This window comes from Lissotriton helveticus, chromosome 7 (assembly GCF_964261635.1).
Source record: "Lissotriton helveticus chromosome 7, aLisHel1.1, whole genome shotgun sequence".
Lineage (NCBI taxonomy): Eukaryota > Metazoa > Chordata > Amphibia > Caudata > Salamandridae > Lissotriton > Lissotriton helveticus.
The window spans coordinates 1,364,574,279-1,364,591,605 of record NC_136068.1 but is presented as its reverse complement, the minus strand read 5'-3'; the positions used below and the strand labels follow the sequence as shown (position 1 = coordinate 1,364,591,605).

At 44.7% G+C, this 17,327-nt stretch overlaps 1 protein-coding gene across 2 annotated transcripts in view; it reads left to right on the top strand.

The window, feature by feature from the left end:
• Positions 1–17,327, top strand: part of ARHGAP44 (Rho GTPase activating protein 44) — a 607,050-nt gene that overhangs the window by 441,445 nt on the left and 148,278 nt on the right. For both annotated transcript variants that reach the window (XM_078650855.1, XM_078650856.1), the window contains exons 8-12: positions 10,722–10,790; positions 10,907–10,988; positions 12,585–12,712; positions 14,355–14,466; positions 14,638–14,719. In XM_078650855.1, coding sequence (XP_078506981.1) covers positions 10,722–10,790; positions 10,907–10,988; positions 12,585–12,712; positions 14,355–14,466; positions 14,638–14,719 — 473 coding nt within the window. The remainder of the gene's footprint in view (positions 1–10,721; positions 10,791–10,906; positions 10,989–12,584; positions 12,713–14,354; positions 14,467–14,637; positions 14,720–17,327) is intronic.

The window sequence follows — 17,327 nt, the reverse complement described above, 5'->3', positions numbered from 1 at the left end:
TTTGGGTTATGGGGGAAACAGGGGTAGTTTTAGGGTTTAGGGATAGGTATGGGTTTTGGGGTACAGGGGTATTTTCTAGGGTTCAGGGCTAGGTTTGGGTTTTGGGGTATAGGGGTATTTTTAGGGTTCAGGGGTAGGTTTGGGTTTTGGGGTACAGGGGCATTTTAAGGGTTCAGGGCTAGGGTTGGGTTTTGGGGTACAGTGGAATTTTTAGGGTTCAGGGGTAGTTTTGGTTCAGGGGTAGGTTTGGGTTTTGGGGTACAGGATTATTTTTATGGTTCAGGGCTAATTTTGGGTTTGGGGGTACAGGGGTATTTTTAGGGTTCAGGGGTAGGTTTGGGTTTTGGGATACAGGGGTATTTTAAGGGTTCAGGGCTAGGTTTGGGTTTTGGGGTACAGGGGTATTTTAGGGTTCAGGGGTAGGTTTGGGTTTTGGGGTACAGGGGTATTTTTAGGGTTTAGGGCTACAGAAGTATTTTTAGGGTTTATCGGTAGGTTTGGGTTTTGAGGTACAGGGGTATTTATAGGGTTCAGGGCTAGGTTTGGGTTTTGGGGTACACGGGTATTTTTAGGGTTTAGGGATAGGTTTGGGTTTTGGGGTACAGGGTATATTTATAGGGTTAAGATGGGTTAGTGTTTAAGGGTGTTGGGGTATTTTAAGGAGTAAGGGTGGGTTATGATTATGGGGTGCAGGGGTATTTAAAGGGAGCAGGGTGGACACCCGGAGCTGGAATGTACAGAACCTGGGAAGAAAAAACAATGAAATATTGGGCACAAAGCTCGCTTTTTTTCGTAATCCCGCGCCCCGCACACGCCCCCAGCACACGCCCACAGCACACAATATGAGACATGGCATGAAGGCGAAACGTACCACACGCCCCCAGCGTTTGTCACACCCACAGCACAACACAGACACGCCCACAAGGGACTACTTTGCTGGCACGGTTCTTTTACCTTTTAAATGTATATGGTGGGCGTCTGCATAGCCTATGTCCTTCTGCTGCAACTGCCCTTTCCAACGCTGTATTGGGTGTTGTGATTGGTGCTGTGGTTCCTGAGATTACCCACCTCAAAGGTTTGGGCTCTCTCTTTATTATATTAGTATAGATTAATAAATTAATAAATAAACCACAAAGACCCAGGCATAATTCTGATATCCAAACACCAAGTGATATCAGATAGGATCACAATTGAAATTCTTTGACACAAAAGTGGATCTCCTAGCTAAATCAATGGCATCACAAGAGGAAGCTATATAAAGTTACCAAAAAATCACAATAGACCAAAAATTCTTATTTATCTTTTTTTTTACTATTCCAAAATGGCCGAAATCTACCTTGAAGCAGTAAAAAGTAAAAGTTTTACATAGATATTTTTTACCGTAAAGGATGCAACTAGACGAGAAAGGTGGGAGTAAAGAGGCTGCAATGTAAGAACGCTTCGGTAAAATATGAACCTGGAGTAGGGTTGCATTGAGTGGTTGGCATATTGGGGAGTCAGCAGGAGAAATATGGAGATGCTTGTGGAAGGAATGGGCTGGTATAAAAAATAAAAAATGTTTAACAGTGGTTTGGGAAGCAATTGACAAATTGGGGGTTGTGGAAGGAGGTGGCAACACAGAGTGCATATGGGAGAGGTATTTGGTAGGGAGGAAGCACTAAAGGGAGAAAGCATTGAAAGAAAAAGAGAAAAAGTAGTTCCCTGAACGCGAACACTGCAAGGACACAAGTCATCCAGTAAAAAGAAAGGTAAAGACAATCACAAGAAAAAACAAGCATTTGCAATGCAACAGGTCTCGCATTTATGCAGGTTTAAGCTAATGGCATTGTAAAGGACAATGGTTTTTATTTATATTTTGGTTTCTGAAACATAAATAAAACGCTTTGTCATTATCAATGTCAATAGCTTAAATTTGCGTAAATTCGAGACCTATTGCATTGCAAATGCTTGTGTTTTATAGTCATTGCCCAGAATGTGCATCCATGGTAGGTGGCCACCCTAGACAAGTAACACAGATTGGTGAGTGATGCACCCAGCAGCGTGTCCCATAGACAACTGACCATAGGGCCTTTGCGTAGAATGGTTCTGCTCCTTCCCTCCAACTCTCTACAGGTAGATACTGCCTTGCAGACGACCTTAGCACTCTAACTTTAATAATAATAAAAAAAAAAAACAGGCGAATTCCATGTGTGACTGCATGTCTGGCAGTACAGGCCTGCAGTAGATTAAGCATGGCAGCTTGTGAGGGTTTGCATCCTTTAAAAAATAGATCTACAATGCGGCGGTTCTCTGCCATCAGTAAGGCAGTACCGAACTGTAGGTCCGGGTTCCAAAGTCCCAATTGTTCATGTGATATTTTTATAGTTATATATGGGCGGATACACGCTTCTGACAGCCTGGCCTCTCTTTCCCAGCGTGATTATTGCGTCTAAAGAGTGCTCCCAGGTTTCCCGGGTCCGTGTTTTAATATTTAATGTCGTCCAAAGACGTTTTTATAGGCATTCTGGTATTTGTAGTCCTGTTTTAAAAAAAAACAGGTGCACATCAGAATTCCAACTAATAATTAAAAAGGTATTGATGGAGGGGCGTAAATGTAGACTTGGAAAACTTGAGAGTTGTTTCTGGTCTGGCAGAAAGGACGCATCGTGTCTAAATGTGCTAATGCAAAGGGGAGCAGCGGCCTTACAATTTTTTGCTGGTATACTTTGCTAAGAACTCCCAGGTACAATGTGTGGAAGGAGATTGGGCAGTCGTAGAAGGAATGCAGTGTAAGTAAGTACCTGTACCATGACTACCAGTCGTCCTGGAGACGACTTGTAGCCCCCGCCTGGTTATTCAGCTAACAGGAAGCATGCTGGGACTGACTGGTATGCCTGAACCTGTCATGGAAAAAGTTAAACTACAAATTCATTGATAGTTGCTGGTGATGGTTGTAGAGAAGGGGCATGATAAAAGTCGCGCTCACGACAGCTAGGCGAAACAGAATAATTAACATAAAAAAACGAACAGCATTACTGCAATGTGTGTGCCCAGCAAACCGGCCATTGGGTAAGAAGAGAACACGAGAATAAACGCAGCGAAACCATCTCAAATAAAGCACGACAGGGGGAGTGCGAACAAAACAACTGAATCTCCATCTGCCATGAAGGAGTCAGAATCAGATGCAAGCAGTTCCGCTGAGAACCACAGCTCAATGCCCTTCCGCCTCTAACTGCTACAACAAGGGGACTTTTAGTCAAAGGATTTAAATGAGCAGATTCCGTAAATATATTTCCCACTTTGTAAATAAACACCAAGCAGCCAGCACTGGCTTTTCCACCTTCTCTGCCCCGCATTTACCCCTGACTGCCTGTGTGCACCGAGTGAACCCCACTGTACCCCACTGTTAGTGGTTGCGGTTCCCATTCAAGGCTACGTTCATACGGACGGGTGCAGTGGCCCTTAACGAAGGCAATTGACATGAACATCGGAGGGCTGCGAAGACTGCCAGATAACAAATGCATAATAGAAGCACTTGCAAGCAAAGCAACTGTCGTGCCCACACGATGGCACTAGGACCCTGGGGACTCAGGGTCTGGGGACAAGGACACCGGACACCACATCCGGTCAGGGGAGGGGGATGAGGTCAGTCGGGATCAGGACCTTGGAGCAAGAGGTCAGGGCGCAGAGCATGCGGTACCCCCAATGATGTAAGCAGAATAAAGCAATCATCTAAGTCACCCTACCGTCTCCTGTATTGTGTGTAGACGTCGGATGCGACAACTGGCGACGGATGGTGGGATCAGGATCGTCTGACGTGAAGAAGATCGCGATCTCAAACCAGGAGCCCACCCTGGATCGCGTCGTGACCAGAGGACGGAGTACAGGAGCGCAGCGACGTCCATAAAGCAGCAACGATGCGGGAGCCCACCCCGATCGCTGCAGGAAGAACAGAACAGAAAAGCGACCACTCCGGTAAGCGCCCATCGTAAAAAGCGCGAAAGCGGGAACTGAAACTAAGAGGAGAAGGCAGCGCGAGCTCTCGGGAGAATCTCGGCGGCCATTTTGGGGTCAGGCGCGAGAGCCAATAAGAATCGAAAACGCACGCGGCGGCCATCTTGAAGTCAGGCAGCGCCGTGATTGGACGCGAGCTCTCGCGAGAGTCTCGGCGGCCATCTTGGAGACAGGCAAACCGACCAATCAGAAGCCAGAAAGGCTCAGCGGCCATTTTAAGGCCAGGAAAAGATCGACTTAAAAAAAAAAAGTACCAGAATTGTCAGAAAAGACACAAAGGAAGCCAACAAAGCATAAAATAAAGAAAGAAAAGGCTAAAAGACAGAAAATAGAGTGCAACAAAGAAGCAAAAGTAGAATAAAAAGTAATAAAAGAGAAACAAAAGGAAGGTCAATAAAGAACGAAATAAAAGAAGAAAAAAAACAAAAAAAAACAAAAGGGGGCAGACGAGACAATGGCAGTCCCAAAACCAAGCGCGCAGTATAGAACACCACTGCCATTCAGCCTATCTGAACCGCAAACAGGGATAAGATGGGAGAAATGGCTCAGGCGTTTTGAAAATTATACAGAGGCAACAGACGTCACAGCAGCAAAGAAACGGGGACTATTTGTAAATCTAGTGGGTGATGAGGTCGAGGACCTGATGGTGACACTGCCAACAAAAGAGATTGACACCTATGACAAGCTAATAAAATGCCTAACAGACAAGTTTAATCCGCAAAGAAATGTGGATTTTGAGAGATACAGTTTCACGATCGCCTTCCAACAAGCCGAGGAATCACTAGACGACTTCGCAACAAGGCTGAGGAAACTAGTGACTCACTGTGAATTTGATGAATTCGACAACGAGCAGGCCATACGGTTACTAATAATAACAGGCTGCCGGGACATAGAATTTCGCACAAGAATACTAAAGGAACCGATCACCCTAGAGAACATCCTCGCACTTGGGAGGGCAGAAGCGCGAGCGACAACACACGCACAAGTGATGGAACGCGGCAAAGGAAGAGGTGGAGAACAAATTCATCGGATGGCAAACAACAGCAAAACAGGAAACTGGAGACAAGACAGAGGGGACCAGGCAGCAAGGAAGACGCAGGAAGGAACGTGCTACAGATGTGGACTAGAGTTCCCACATCGGGGACAATGCCCCGCATTTGGTCAGACGTGCAGAAAATGCAATGGGAGAGATCACTATGCAAGCGTGTGTCGAGGAACACAGTTCAGGAATGACCGGGGAAGATCAAACAGAGGAAGAACGTCGACCAGAAGACACATCAGGCATGTCGAGACGGGAGTGAGAAGCTCATCAGCAGAGTCAGGAGAAGAATACGAAGAAGAGAAAACAGAGCGCCTGTACCTCATGACAGAGGTCAACACAGACTCAGAAGACGATGAGGAAGAGTGCATTGAAACAATATGCCTGGTGGACAAAAAAAAAATAAGGAAGACGGAGTCGGTAACGATAAAAGTGGGGCCACATGATGCCACTTTTGTTCTGGACAGTGGAGCAACGTGCAATATCATGTGCGTCTCGGAGTATGAGAAAATGAAAATAAAACCGACACTGAAGCCATCACGAGTAAAAGTCTTCACATGGGGGGCACGGAGACCAGTGATCAACTTGGGGAAATTCAAGGAGGAACTAAGATACAAGGATCAACGGCTAATGGAACAGATACACGTGCTCAAAGGAGACATCCCCGCGCCATGCTTGTTGAGCAACGTCACACCACAAGTGATGGGGCTAATGGAAATGACGTATCACATGACAGAAAAGAAGAACATTTTAAAAGAATATCCCAAATTGATAGAAGGATTGGGAAAACTGAAAGGTCGACAGATAACATTACACATTGATGAAACGGTGAGACCAGTGGCGCAACACCACAGAAGGGTGCCCATACATCGACAACCACAAGTGGAGGAAGAGCTGAAGGCCCTCCTAAACCAGGACATCATAGAACCAGCGGATGGCCCGACACCCTGGGTGTCACCCATTGTGGCTGTCCCAAAGAAAGACAACTCGAAAATAGGAATATGCGTGGACATGAGGATTCCAAACAAGGCAATAGAACGAGAGCGACACCCAGGCCCGCACCTAGACGACATGATCAGCTGTCTCACGGGTACAAGAAGATTTTCGAAGTTGGATCTATGCAAGGGCTACCACCAATTGGAACTAGACCCTCAGTCGCGGTACATTACGACATTCTCCACCCACCTGGGGTTATTCAGATACAAGCGCCTGAGTTTCGGGATCTCGTCAGCCGCGGAAATATTCCAAGAAACAATTCGTCAAGTCATCAGGCCTGTCAAGAACAGTCTGAACTACAGTGATGATATCCTGGTATTTGGCAGATCAGATGAAGAACACGACACCGCCCTAAGAGAAGTGTGCTCACACCTAGAGGAAGCAGGTCTAACGTTGAATGAAGGAAAATGTGAACTGGGTCGAAATGAGCTGGTGTTTTTCGGTCACATTTTTTCCAAAAAAGGAATGCGGCCAGACCACAGCAAAGTGGAAACATTGGAAAAGGCAAAGACGCCCACAGACGTGGCAGAAGTGAGATCGTTTCTGGGGCTAGCGAGCTACTGTGCGCGCTACATCAAGGACTTTGCAACTGTCAGCGCACCGCTGAGAGAGCTGACGAAACAAGGACAGAATTTTCAATGGACAAGTGAATGTGACAAAGGGTTCGAGGAGATAAGAAAGGCAGTGACAGCAGTAGATCATCTAGCCTACTTCGACCCGAAATTGTGCACAGAGCTAACAGTGGATGCAAGCCCCGTGGGTTTGGGAGCAATTCTAGCACAACATCAGCCTGGGAGAGATTCCCCAAGACACATCGTCGCGTATGGAAGCAAGAGCTTGACAGATGTTGAGAAAGGATACTCACAGCCTGAAAAAGAGAGCCTAGCAGTAGTATGGGCCTGTGAACACTACCACATGTTCGTATATGGAAAACCGTTCACGATCGTAACGGATCATCAGGCCCTGAGTTTTCAATAAAACTTACAGCACAGCAAATGAAGAGCGCAACTCTGGGAGGTTTGGTTTGGGATGGGGAGGGAAGGGAGGAGCAGGCTACCAGCACACCCTCCTATAACGTGAAATCATGCATCGTCTGAAAATAGTTCCCTCTTTTGGGATTGAAACCTTCACCCGAACTGGCTCACCTATCCACAATTCTTGCATTTTCAGTTGCTTTAGTACCAGACATGAGAACATTTGTTACGCAAAGGCCAATTGGTTTATTTATTTATTTGAAAGCTGTTTATAGCGCAAACATGACCCATGCTTGAACACACCTATTCAATTTTGAATTTGATTTGCGAGCGATAAAATGTTGCTGGTAAGACTGTGATCCTCAATCTTAAAGTCCAGATATATGTTAGATATGTGTCTGCAATTAGATGTATTCATATGAATATAAATTCATTTTCGTTGGGCATGGAGGATTAAGTGATTTGCCCAGAATCACAGGATGTTGAGCATCCCTGCCGAGACTCTAAGCCGGTTTCTAAGCGTTGAGGTTGACCGCTCTAGCCGTTAAACCACCTCCTTTCCACTTTTATTGGGTCACATTTGTTTCCACGCACAACAAACAACGACATGATGAAAGCAATGCTTGGATTAATGTCAGCCACGAACGACTGCCATATTTGTTGTTTGCTGCAGTACCCCCACCAAACAGTGAGGGGTAGAACAGACACGAGTTCTGTGTTTAATGTGTCACTAACCAGGAGCAAGTAGGTCAAAGCCCGTCTGGGCCTGCAGGGCGACGCTATTAATAGGGCAGCAGGCGCAGTGGCACCCGAGTATGAGGGGCACACTTTGACCAAATTAGTGTAGGGATTTTCCTATTAAACCAGAACCCAGTTTTCTTGCTTGCAGAGTGGCCCCATTGCACCCTTGCTACGCTACTGCGGGGTTGCTCATGTTCTTGTGGATCTATCAGCTCAGGCTAGGCTGGAGAAGAACCGTACACTGATGTGCATGTGGTTGGGCTGGGCTGTTCTACCAGGAGCAGGCCCAAGACTGATGTGCACATGGCTAGTCTCTCTCTCTCATGATACAGCGGCCGAAATAGGGACTGAAATGCAGCCAAATATGATCACCAGCAGCTGAGATTAATTTGTGCATTCCTTCCATTATTTTGTTGCTTTTTGCATTTATTTTTACTGGCATGATCTAAGCATATATTTAAAAAAAAAAAAAAATCGGTTAAATTCTGCAACATACTGGCCACCAGAATTGATAGCTTCAGCCTCTCACAGCGGTAGTGAGGTCTGAACCCCAACTAGAGAGGCGTGACTGAATATATAGTCTTCAACAAGGAAGTGATTGTCCTGTTTCGACGCCCTCGCTGTTTCACGCGCAGCGCCCACGCGCTGGCTAAGACCAGTGCGCCGCAGCCTATCTGGTCCTCGCTAGACTGAGCAGGGAAACGCAGCACGTGCAGACAGGAAAGCAGCACAGAGTGTGTGCATGAGAGCGGGCAACGACTAGCAACAGAGGTCAGGGGAACCACGGTGCAACCTGGGACTAGGAGAGAGGAAAGATCCTCCAAGTGCTGGGGTGCGAAGGGGGTGGAAAAGAGGGATCATAGCAAATGAGTGGGCAAAACAGAGTTAAAGAGGAAAGACAGGAACCTTGCAATAGAGGGATCTTCATTAAATTATTGTTCGATGCAGCAAAGATGTGTGGGTGAGTTGAGACGCGGCTTTCTGGCGTGCAATTTTCACTCAGCGTGGAAAATAAAACCAGCCATGCGTGGCCAAAAACAGACAAAGGAAATCAGATACGGCCGCGGGCGGCTCGCTCGGGGGCTTTCACATGCGAAAGGGCTCAGGTCGTAAAATGCTCCTACATGAGACACTATATTAAAAAAAAAGCGAGACAGAGGCATCTCTAATCCAGTGTGCACTTGAACAAAAACACGGCTACCCACCCCCACAGATGACATCCGGGGCTTTCTGACAGAGCCCGAGAGGGTCGCTATCACTTGCAAAAATAATAAACCTTTGCCTTAGGTCACAGCCTTGATCATTCCTCCGTGATGCGACCACAATGGGCAATGCTGGGGGGGTGCGGCCGAGAGCAGGCAGCATTTCCCTTGCGGGAGCGTGCGTCATATGGCGTCACCATATGGCGCTGCACTCTTTCGCAAGAAAATCGCCAAAACGTGCACGCGTTGCATTGAAAGCATTGCAACTCGTGCACGTTTTGCCTGGAAAGCTGAAGCCACCTCAAGAGGTCTCTTTCCTATGCAGCGCATGCGCGCTGCATAGGCAAGACCTAAAAAGGAGGAAAGTCATCAAATAAACAAGCAAGCAAATGAGAGTGACACAAAAGCCAAGCAATGGTAAGTGGTCTTCCGACAACAGATATCTCAAATCTGTCTGTAGAAGAGACCTAAAAAGCACTGCCAAAAACTCTATGATTGTACAGTAGAACCCATAGGAAATGTAATAATATCCCAATGGAACTCTATAAACATTGAAATTTATTTAAAAGTAATATGGTGGGCACCTAGTGGCCACACAAGAAAGCACAAAAAGTTACCTTGTTAATGGGAATGCGAAGATTGTAATTGAAAATCCAAGAAATTAGGGGAGTCTTTTTTTGCAATCCAGCCAATAGCGTGGAGACCACAGAAATGTCTGGTAACATAGTTGCAATGCATTTTTTAACTGCACCATAGTACAAGCAATTGCCCTCAGGTGCGACGCTGCACTTCCCATTCTTTTTTAAAATATTTCTGGTAGCCTTTTGCTGTGCGGATATCGAAATGACTGATAATAACAATGTTAACAGAGGCTAGACTTCACTTTTTCTTGGCAGCTTCTTTATACGAGGAAATTGCCATAGCATAACACAATAGTTAAATGAACATCAAATGTCGACATAGAAAAGACTTGTAGTAACCGAATTGTAAATTACAAAGGTCTACCTACTTATATGATGCTATTTTGTTGCTTTCTAGCCAGCTAAGATCTACCAGCAATGCATTTTAGCCAGAAGATGAGACACGTGACTTTACAGACACTAACAATGTAGCACAGAGCCATGCTTGCATAGCACCTGCCTGTGACATTCACAACTGGAGCGCTAATCTTTGCACACATAATGTGTGAGGACTCGAAAACGTCACTTTAAGGCTAGTGTGCCATTATCCTTGGAGGTGCAAAAGGAAAAAAGAAACTAAGAGAAAAGAATGAATTATCCTCAAATGCAAATTCTGTCAGGATGGTCTACAATCCCATTGAGAGCAATGTATCAAGGATGGTAATAGAATTGTGTGTAATGAGATCCATGCCATTTCTGGCAATTGGATCACTATTGTTTATCCTACACCATGATTTGCCTCTTGCTGTGGTAAATGCTGACACTGTAGATCCGTAGACACTGTAGATTGTGTGTAATGTGTAGAAATAATCAAATATCTTTGTAGTACGCTGTGCAACACATTTCAAGAAATGTTGAAACATTCTTTTGTACAGGTAGGGGTTTGAGCAGAACTGTTAAAAAATGTCAATAAAATATTATTGAAAGTTGGAAGGAGGTTTAGCCTGTCAGTGAGCAGAGTCAGATATGAGAAGGGGTAGTTCTGTAAAGATGAACTAAATTGAACCTTCCTAGTGTCAGCTAAACACCCATGTCCACTGCTATATTTCAATCTCATATGACTGCCCTATAATACGATGTTTTTTTGTTTCTTCAGGACCAGCTGTCAGCTGACATGTACAGTTTTGTGGCCAAAGAAATCGACTATGCAAACTACTTTCAGACCGTAAGCCTCCAATTCTCTAAACACAATATTTTCTAATATATGATGAGCTATCATGGAGTAACAAGCTGCAGCTGTTTTGCTTAAAGAATAATATATATATTTGTTGTATCTCTCAGTTAATAGAGGTTCAAGCGGAATATCATCGAAAGTCACTGGAGCTCTTACAAACCATGCTTCCTCAGATTAAAGCACAGCAAGGTGAGTAAATCTTATGGAAAGGTCTTCTGGGGCACTGGCTAACATGAAAATCATCATCATTACTGGCTATGGTTGATTCTCAGTTGACGAACATTATCTTGAGAAAAATAAAATTACCATGTGATTTGGTACCATTTGTGTGTCATGCTCCTTTTGGCCAGGGCTGAGGTTTTCTGGGATAAAATAGACCCAGATCAATGTTAACTACTTGTAGGAATCCGCTATACTGACCTTAAAGTACTGGCAAAAATGTATTTGATCCATCGACAGTATGCACAGTATTGTTATGCAGTTAATAGCTAGTTAAATATTGGTCAACCCAAATGGTGCATCTTCCAATGAGTACTCTGGTCACTTTTCCTCCATATTTATTGCTGTATTTCAAGAAATAAGAAAAGGTGGTAAGATATTACAGGTCAAACATGGCCCGCTGACAGGAAGCCTAGTCGCACATTAAGATCTTCTGCCACTGCGACTTTGTTGTCCCAAGATTCAAGCTTGTAAGGATGGGGGGTCGGGCCTTTTCTCATCTAGGCCCCAAATACTGGAATGCGCTACCCACCTCCTTGAAATCAGAAACCAACCTTTACTACTTTAGGAAAAAACTGAAAACCATACTTTTCCAATGATCTTCATGCTGTTTTATCTGATTTAGGGTGCTGTTGAGAGGTCTGTTTTTCTTTTTCAGTCTATCCCTTGCGCCGGGAAACCCACTGCGGGTAGCTGTTGCGCATTACAAGTTCAAATAAATAAATAAAATAAATAAAAATGTTATATCTGGCTTTAGTGCTTTGCCTTCATTTATGTATGTAGCAAGAGTTTTATATAGTGCCCTTACACCTAAAGGATTCCTCTAATTTAAGCAATACAGGGATAAATAGGCCAGGCTGAGATACTAGTAGCTTCATTTAGAGCTGGCCTGGGCCTGGCTTTGCTTCTGCCAAAATGGTGGAAGCAGTTCCACCAAAAAGAGACAACACTGATTGGTCCAACATGAGAGATTAGCTAGTAGTTGTTTTAATTTTCAAGAGAAAAACTTCGAAAGCAGGTGTTTGTTTTTGGAAAACAAAAAATCTGTGTTCTTGCTGTCCTAAAAGTACCCTTGAGTCGTGAGGTAAATGTTTTGCATGTGGACGATTTTTGCACTGCTAGGGTCTACATTTTCCCTGGTGAGGCAGGGAATTGAGCGGGTGGACTCTACTGTTCTTAGAAATTTGTGCTTTAGATTTCTGGTGGGTACCAAATAGCACTTTTGTTTATTCTTTACATAATTTCAATTTGGTTTTGCTCATTTTTTAATTGTTGCACACAGAGTAGGTGTCTATACTTTTAGTAAACACAATTTTGTAACAAAAATATCACCTATAGCCTATGTATAATGTTTTCTACTAGGCCAGTAAAAGTGGAGTTCAGAGGCCAGTGACATTCTTGTAATGTGAAATAAAAAACTGCAAAATAAGTTGGGTGTGCCATAGCATTGCGCACTGGTGGTAGATTTCTACAGCTGGAATTGCCTAGAGAAACATATCCAACAGTCAGGTTTGTGAATATTATGAGTAGATGACATTTCTTGCCCCTATCTTTTTTTTCTATCAGAGGCCTGGATTGAGAAGCCCTCTTTTGGAAAACCACTTGATGACCATCTGACTCTCAGCGGACGTGACATTGCATTTCCTGTGGAAGCCTGTGTCACAATGCTGCTTGAATGTGGAATGCAGGAAGAGGTAAGGCTGGCTACCAGTCCTTCCACATGCCATCACATTATTAACTTGTGTTCATAGCTGATCTCATTGCTCAATGTTCTTTGTCATGACCAGTTCTTCCCACACACTGTAGAAAATATCCTTTGCCAGGCCCACTCATCTTCCCTGATGTCCATGTTACTCAGCCCAGTCTCATATTGCATTTGTTACACTCATTAAATTCCCTGATGTCCTTTTGTCATCCACACCAGACAGAATGTCATTCTCCCTGCCGACCCAAAAGGTCCTATTACTGGCCCCTGAGTTTCATGATGCTGTTTGAGACAGATTTCCACTTACTTCATCCTGTCGTGTGTCCTGTCTCCAGTGTCACCCAGTATCTCTATAGCCCTAGCACTATGCTTTTTGCTGCTTTTTACCCTGTCTCCTCAAACTTGTTACAATAGTAAGCATCACAATCTTGATATCCTAACGACATGTATGTATGTATGCATACTTGTAAAGCGCACTGTTACCTCGTTACGTGGTGTCCTGGCGCTGTATACCGCTGGGGAACCCGTCCTGGCTTTCCCTGTGAGAGGGCACCCCAAGGTGAAGCCAGGCATCCCCGGCGTTGCTGGGGCCGTGTGGAGATTAAGCAAGCTATTGCCCAGAGTTGCAGAGTGGGACCCATGGTTAGCGTAGGCACCTAAGCGAGAATTATCGAGTCCGCGGACATTGACCCAAGACCCTGCCGCGTCGGGAATTGAACCCTGGTCCCGGGCCGACCTCTGCTTCAGGGTCTGCCGCTTCTAACCAGTGAGCCACACTTCTCCACGTGGCTGCTAAAATTGCATGAGACTTTGGCTGCAGTAGTATCCAAGTTATGCATCTGTTTTTTTCTAATTGGGGAAGCTTCCCTTGCTAAAAAAAAGTTCACATTCATCGGCTACCTCTCCAACCCCCATACCCCCATCCCAACACCCCTGCCTTCTCCCCCATCCCACGCCCTGGATCAGAGCAGGTGGTAAATGCATGTGGTGAAACTGCATGGACTGGTGGCATCCTTGAGGTCTGAGGGCCTGAAAGATTGGCCCCACACAGTAATTTCCCATTCCACCCGGGTCCACTTGCAACTGCAATGTATTGGGGCGTTTTTAACTAACAGAAATGGTAAAATCACATGCAGCAAAATCACCCCATTACTGTGCAGCTCGTATTTCGGGTCTTAATATTAAAAACCAAAACAAATATTGCTTCTAAATTCAGAGAACCAAATTTACCAAAATTATCTTTGGTGTATATTTGGAGATGGCGACTACTCCTTAGTGATATAGCATACTCTTTGGAGAATCTTTGTTGCCTTTAGCTCAGGAAATGCCTGAGACATTTACTATAGCACTTGACTGCACTCATACAAAATTAACCAGGATTTGTTTAATTCCATTGGGGAGACTCGCTCAACTTCCAGAAGATGCTCCAGGCACCAAAGAACCTCTTTAAGACTCAACCACAGTGAATAGTGTGAAAGAGGTCTGGGTGACTGAAAATCTTTGCATTTTTCTTTCAGTGTTCCTCAGAGCATATTGTACTGTATCCGGCCCACCATGTCAAATACGTAACAAGAGTGAGCATTTATCTTTATAGTTTCTGACCCTCACTCTTCTGTCCATTTAATTTTTAGGGCCTGTTCCGGGTGGCGCCTTCAGCCTCGAAGTTGAAAAAGCTCAAGGCTGCTCTGGATTGCTGTGTGGTAGATGTAGCAGAGTATTCTGTTGACCCGCATGCAATAGCAGGTAAGTGTGAGCTGATGCTCAGTGAAGGAGCAAAAGGATCCTTTGATAAGTCCATGTGAGCCATCGCTCTGCCACTCGCAGGCCAGACGCACTCTACTGAGTGAAGTCAGAGGTGTTCACTCCTTATTCTTTCTCCTTGTAATGCATTTTCGATGTCCCTCTGTCTTTTAGGAGCTTTGAAGTCATATCTTCGAGAGCTTCCGGAACCCTTGATGACATTCGAACTCTATGACGAGTGGATACAAGCATCCAAGTGAGTCTTTATTTATGTGTTACATCTATCATTGAGCAAGGGGGAGATGTGATCTAACTCATTCATGCAAGCATAGTCTATATATGGGAATATTTGCCATGTTTACTGACTGGTGTCACTCGAAGCCAAGATAGGAAACTGCACTTTCTACCAACGCTTTCAGTCTCTTCCAAAGTCCTGAGACGTTTACAGTGAGTCCTCCATCATTTTAAGGTTCAGTTTAACCTTTTTAGGGCTCGCGACCTGCGTTGCACTGCGCAGCAGTGCTCGCGCAGGCGAGAGCCCTTTTGTCCGCGGTCTGAAAACGGACCCCGGAATCGATTCCTTTTGGGTTCCGCTATTGGGCTTTGTGTGCGTGTATTTTTAAAACAGAACCCACAATAGGTCAAAGGTGGGTGCATTGCTCCGCCCATGGCCTATTGGTGTCTGTTACATGCACACAAACCCCATATGTTTTCAATTATCGTGCCCAGACACAGGAGCGATAATTGAAAACATATGCCTCGCAGTGGTGCGTGCACCACTCGTGTGCGTGTTTTTCTCAACTTTCTGCCAGGAAATATAGTTTGACAACCCTTATGTTCAGAACCAAGATGCTCAATAAATATACAGCTAATTTACTGACTTTTGCAGTACGCACAATTCAACTTATGCAGAAAAAGGTTTATAGCTGGTTTGGTCATGTTGGCTCACTGTTGTGTTATGGATCATAACTTCGGTCATTGATGTGGCACCTTAGTGCTAAAGATAAACTAACACAACCTACGCAGATCTATGGATACTTCAATAAGGCTAAAAAAGTAAAATGGTTTCCAGGTTTCACTTAAGCAAAAGACGGATTTAAGATGCCATAGGGAGACAGGAAGATCGCTCCAGGGACCAGAAGTCAGGGCAAAAAGCTACGCCCGCCCCACAACAGGGTTGCTTTATATATCTTGTATGGGTAGTAAGGAGGAGGTGTAGGAGTGCAGGGTGGAGATTTGCTTTATGAGTAATACAGAAGTAGAGCATGTAAACCCTAATGAAGCAAGCACGAGTTGGGGATCACAGCAATAGAGGGGTGTTCTTCGGATCTCGGACCCAATGCTAGACAGGACAGCCCAGTCTGCTAACCCTTTGTGTCCACTCCTCTCACCGCGCCCCGTTGTAATAAATCTGAAAATATCAGTATTGACAGCATTCCTTACAAGCAGTTGAAAATGTCTGCAGGTATTTTCCTATGAACACATTAAGCATGGCTGTCCCTGAAGCATCTGATTACTGGCGCTGTATGAGGTGTTAAATTGCTGAATATACATGATTCCTTTAGGACTAAATAAAGAAAAGGGCACAACTACCTGTCACTAAGCAAAGCTCCAAGTGCCACGTCCTCATACAACTTCCCTCTCATGCAGAATACACCTCTCCTTGACCCTAAACTGCGCTCCAAGTACCTCGCCGACATGCAACTCTCCCCTCCGGTCATACAGAGCACACCTCTCTTACCTTAAACTGAGCTTCAAGTACCTCGCCGTCATGCAACTCTCCCCTCCGGTCATACAGAGCACACCTCTCTTACCTTAAACTGAGCTTCAAGTACCTCGCCGTCATGCAACTCTCCCTTCTAGTCATGCAGAGGACACTTCTCCCTGACCTATACAGTTTTGGGTTTGTTCACTTTTAAAGGTAGCGTCATACACGGCACAGGAGTGTGTCCTCTTGATAACGTCCTCTGACGTAAGAGCTGTGAAAAATCACAAATATGTTCCATATGTACATGGCCAGGAGAGTGAAGGTCACATCTAAACAAAGAAATAGGACACAGCTAATTGAATATGCAAAATAACTTGTCATGTTTTCCAACGAGTGCTGCTCTGATGTTATCATACCTACTAAGTCACCCATACATTATTTTAACACAAACGGCTTTGTTGCGACCAGGAGGTGCTGCTAAGAGCATACATGCATCCTAGGAAACAGTAAGTGCCTTTTCATTCTTACTTTGGTAACATATTTACACCACCCGAGGATACAAGTAATTTAAGGAGCTCTCTCGTACTTTATACACCTGGGGTAAATTACATATGTTTTTCCAAATGTAGTATGTAAATCACTGACTGCTGAAAACCCTCGGTTTGCTCCCATTGGGCTCAAGACGAAATATAACATGTGTCAGAGGTCATTATTATGTTATAGATGTCAGCTGCTCCTACTTCTATGGTATAAGGTGACCGTCAGCCAGTCCTGGCGATTCAGACTTCACCACTATGCATGCTGGGATGTGTAGTTTCAGCTTTGCCCCTACAAGAACAGCTCCCCTAGTCGAAGAATGCTTAGAATCACGAATATCTGAGAATGAGGTTCATGCCAGGGGGCCAGTTGTCATCCATAGTAGGTCACAGAACAGAAATTATAATTTTATGTTATATTGAGAAAAATCTAAGTAAGGGAGTAAGCAGAAAATTAAAATAGACCCTCTTTGAAACTTACCTCTAATAACACCAACCTCGCAAAGCGAGCAAACCTAACCCTGCATACTTTTCCATCCATCCTTTCACCCATCCATCGATTCCTCCATCTAACGGTTCTTCTATTTACCTTTCCACCCACCAATCCATATACTTCCATG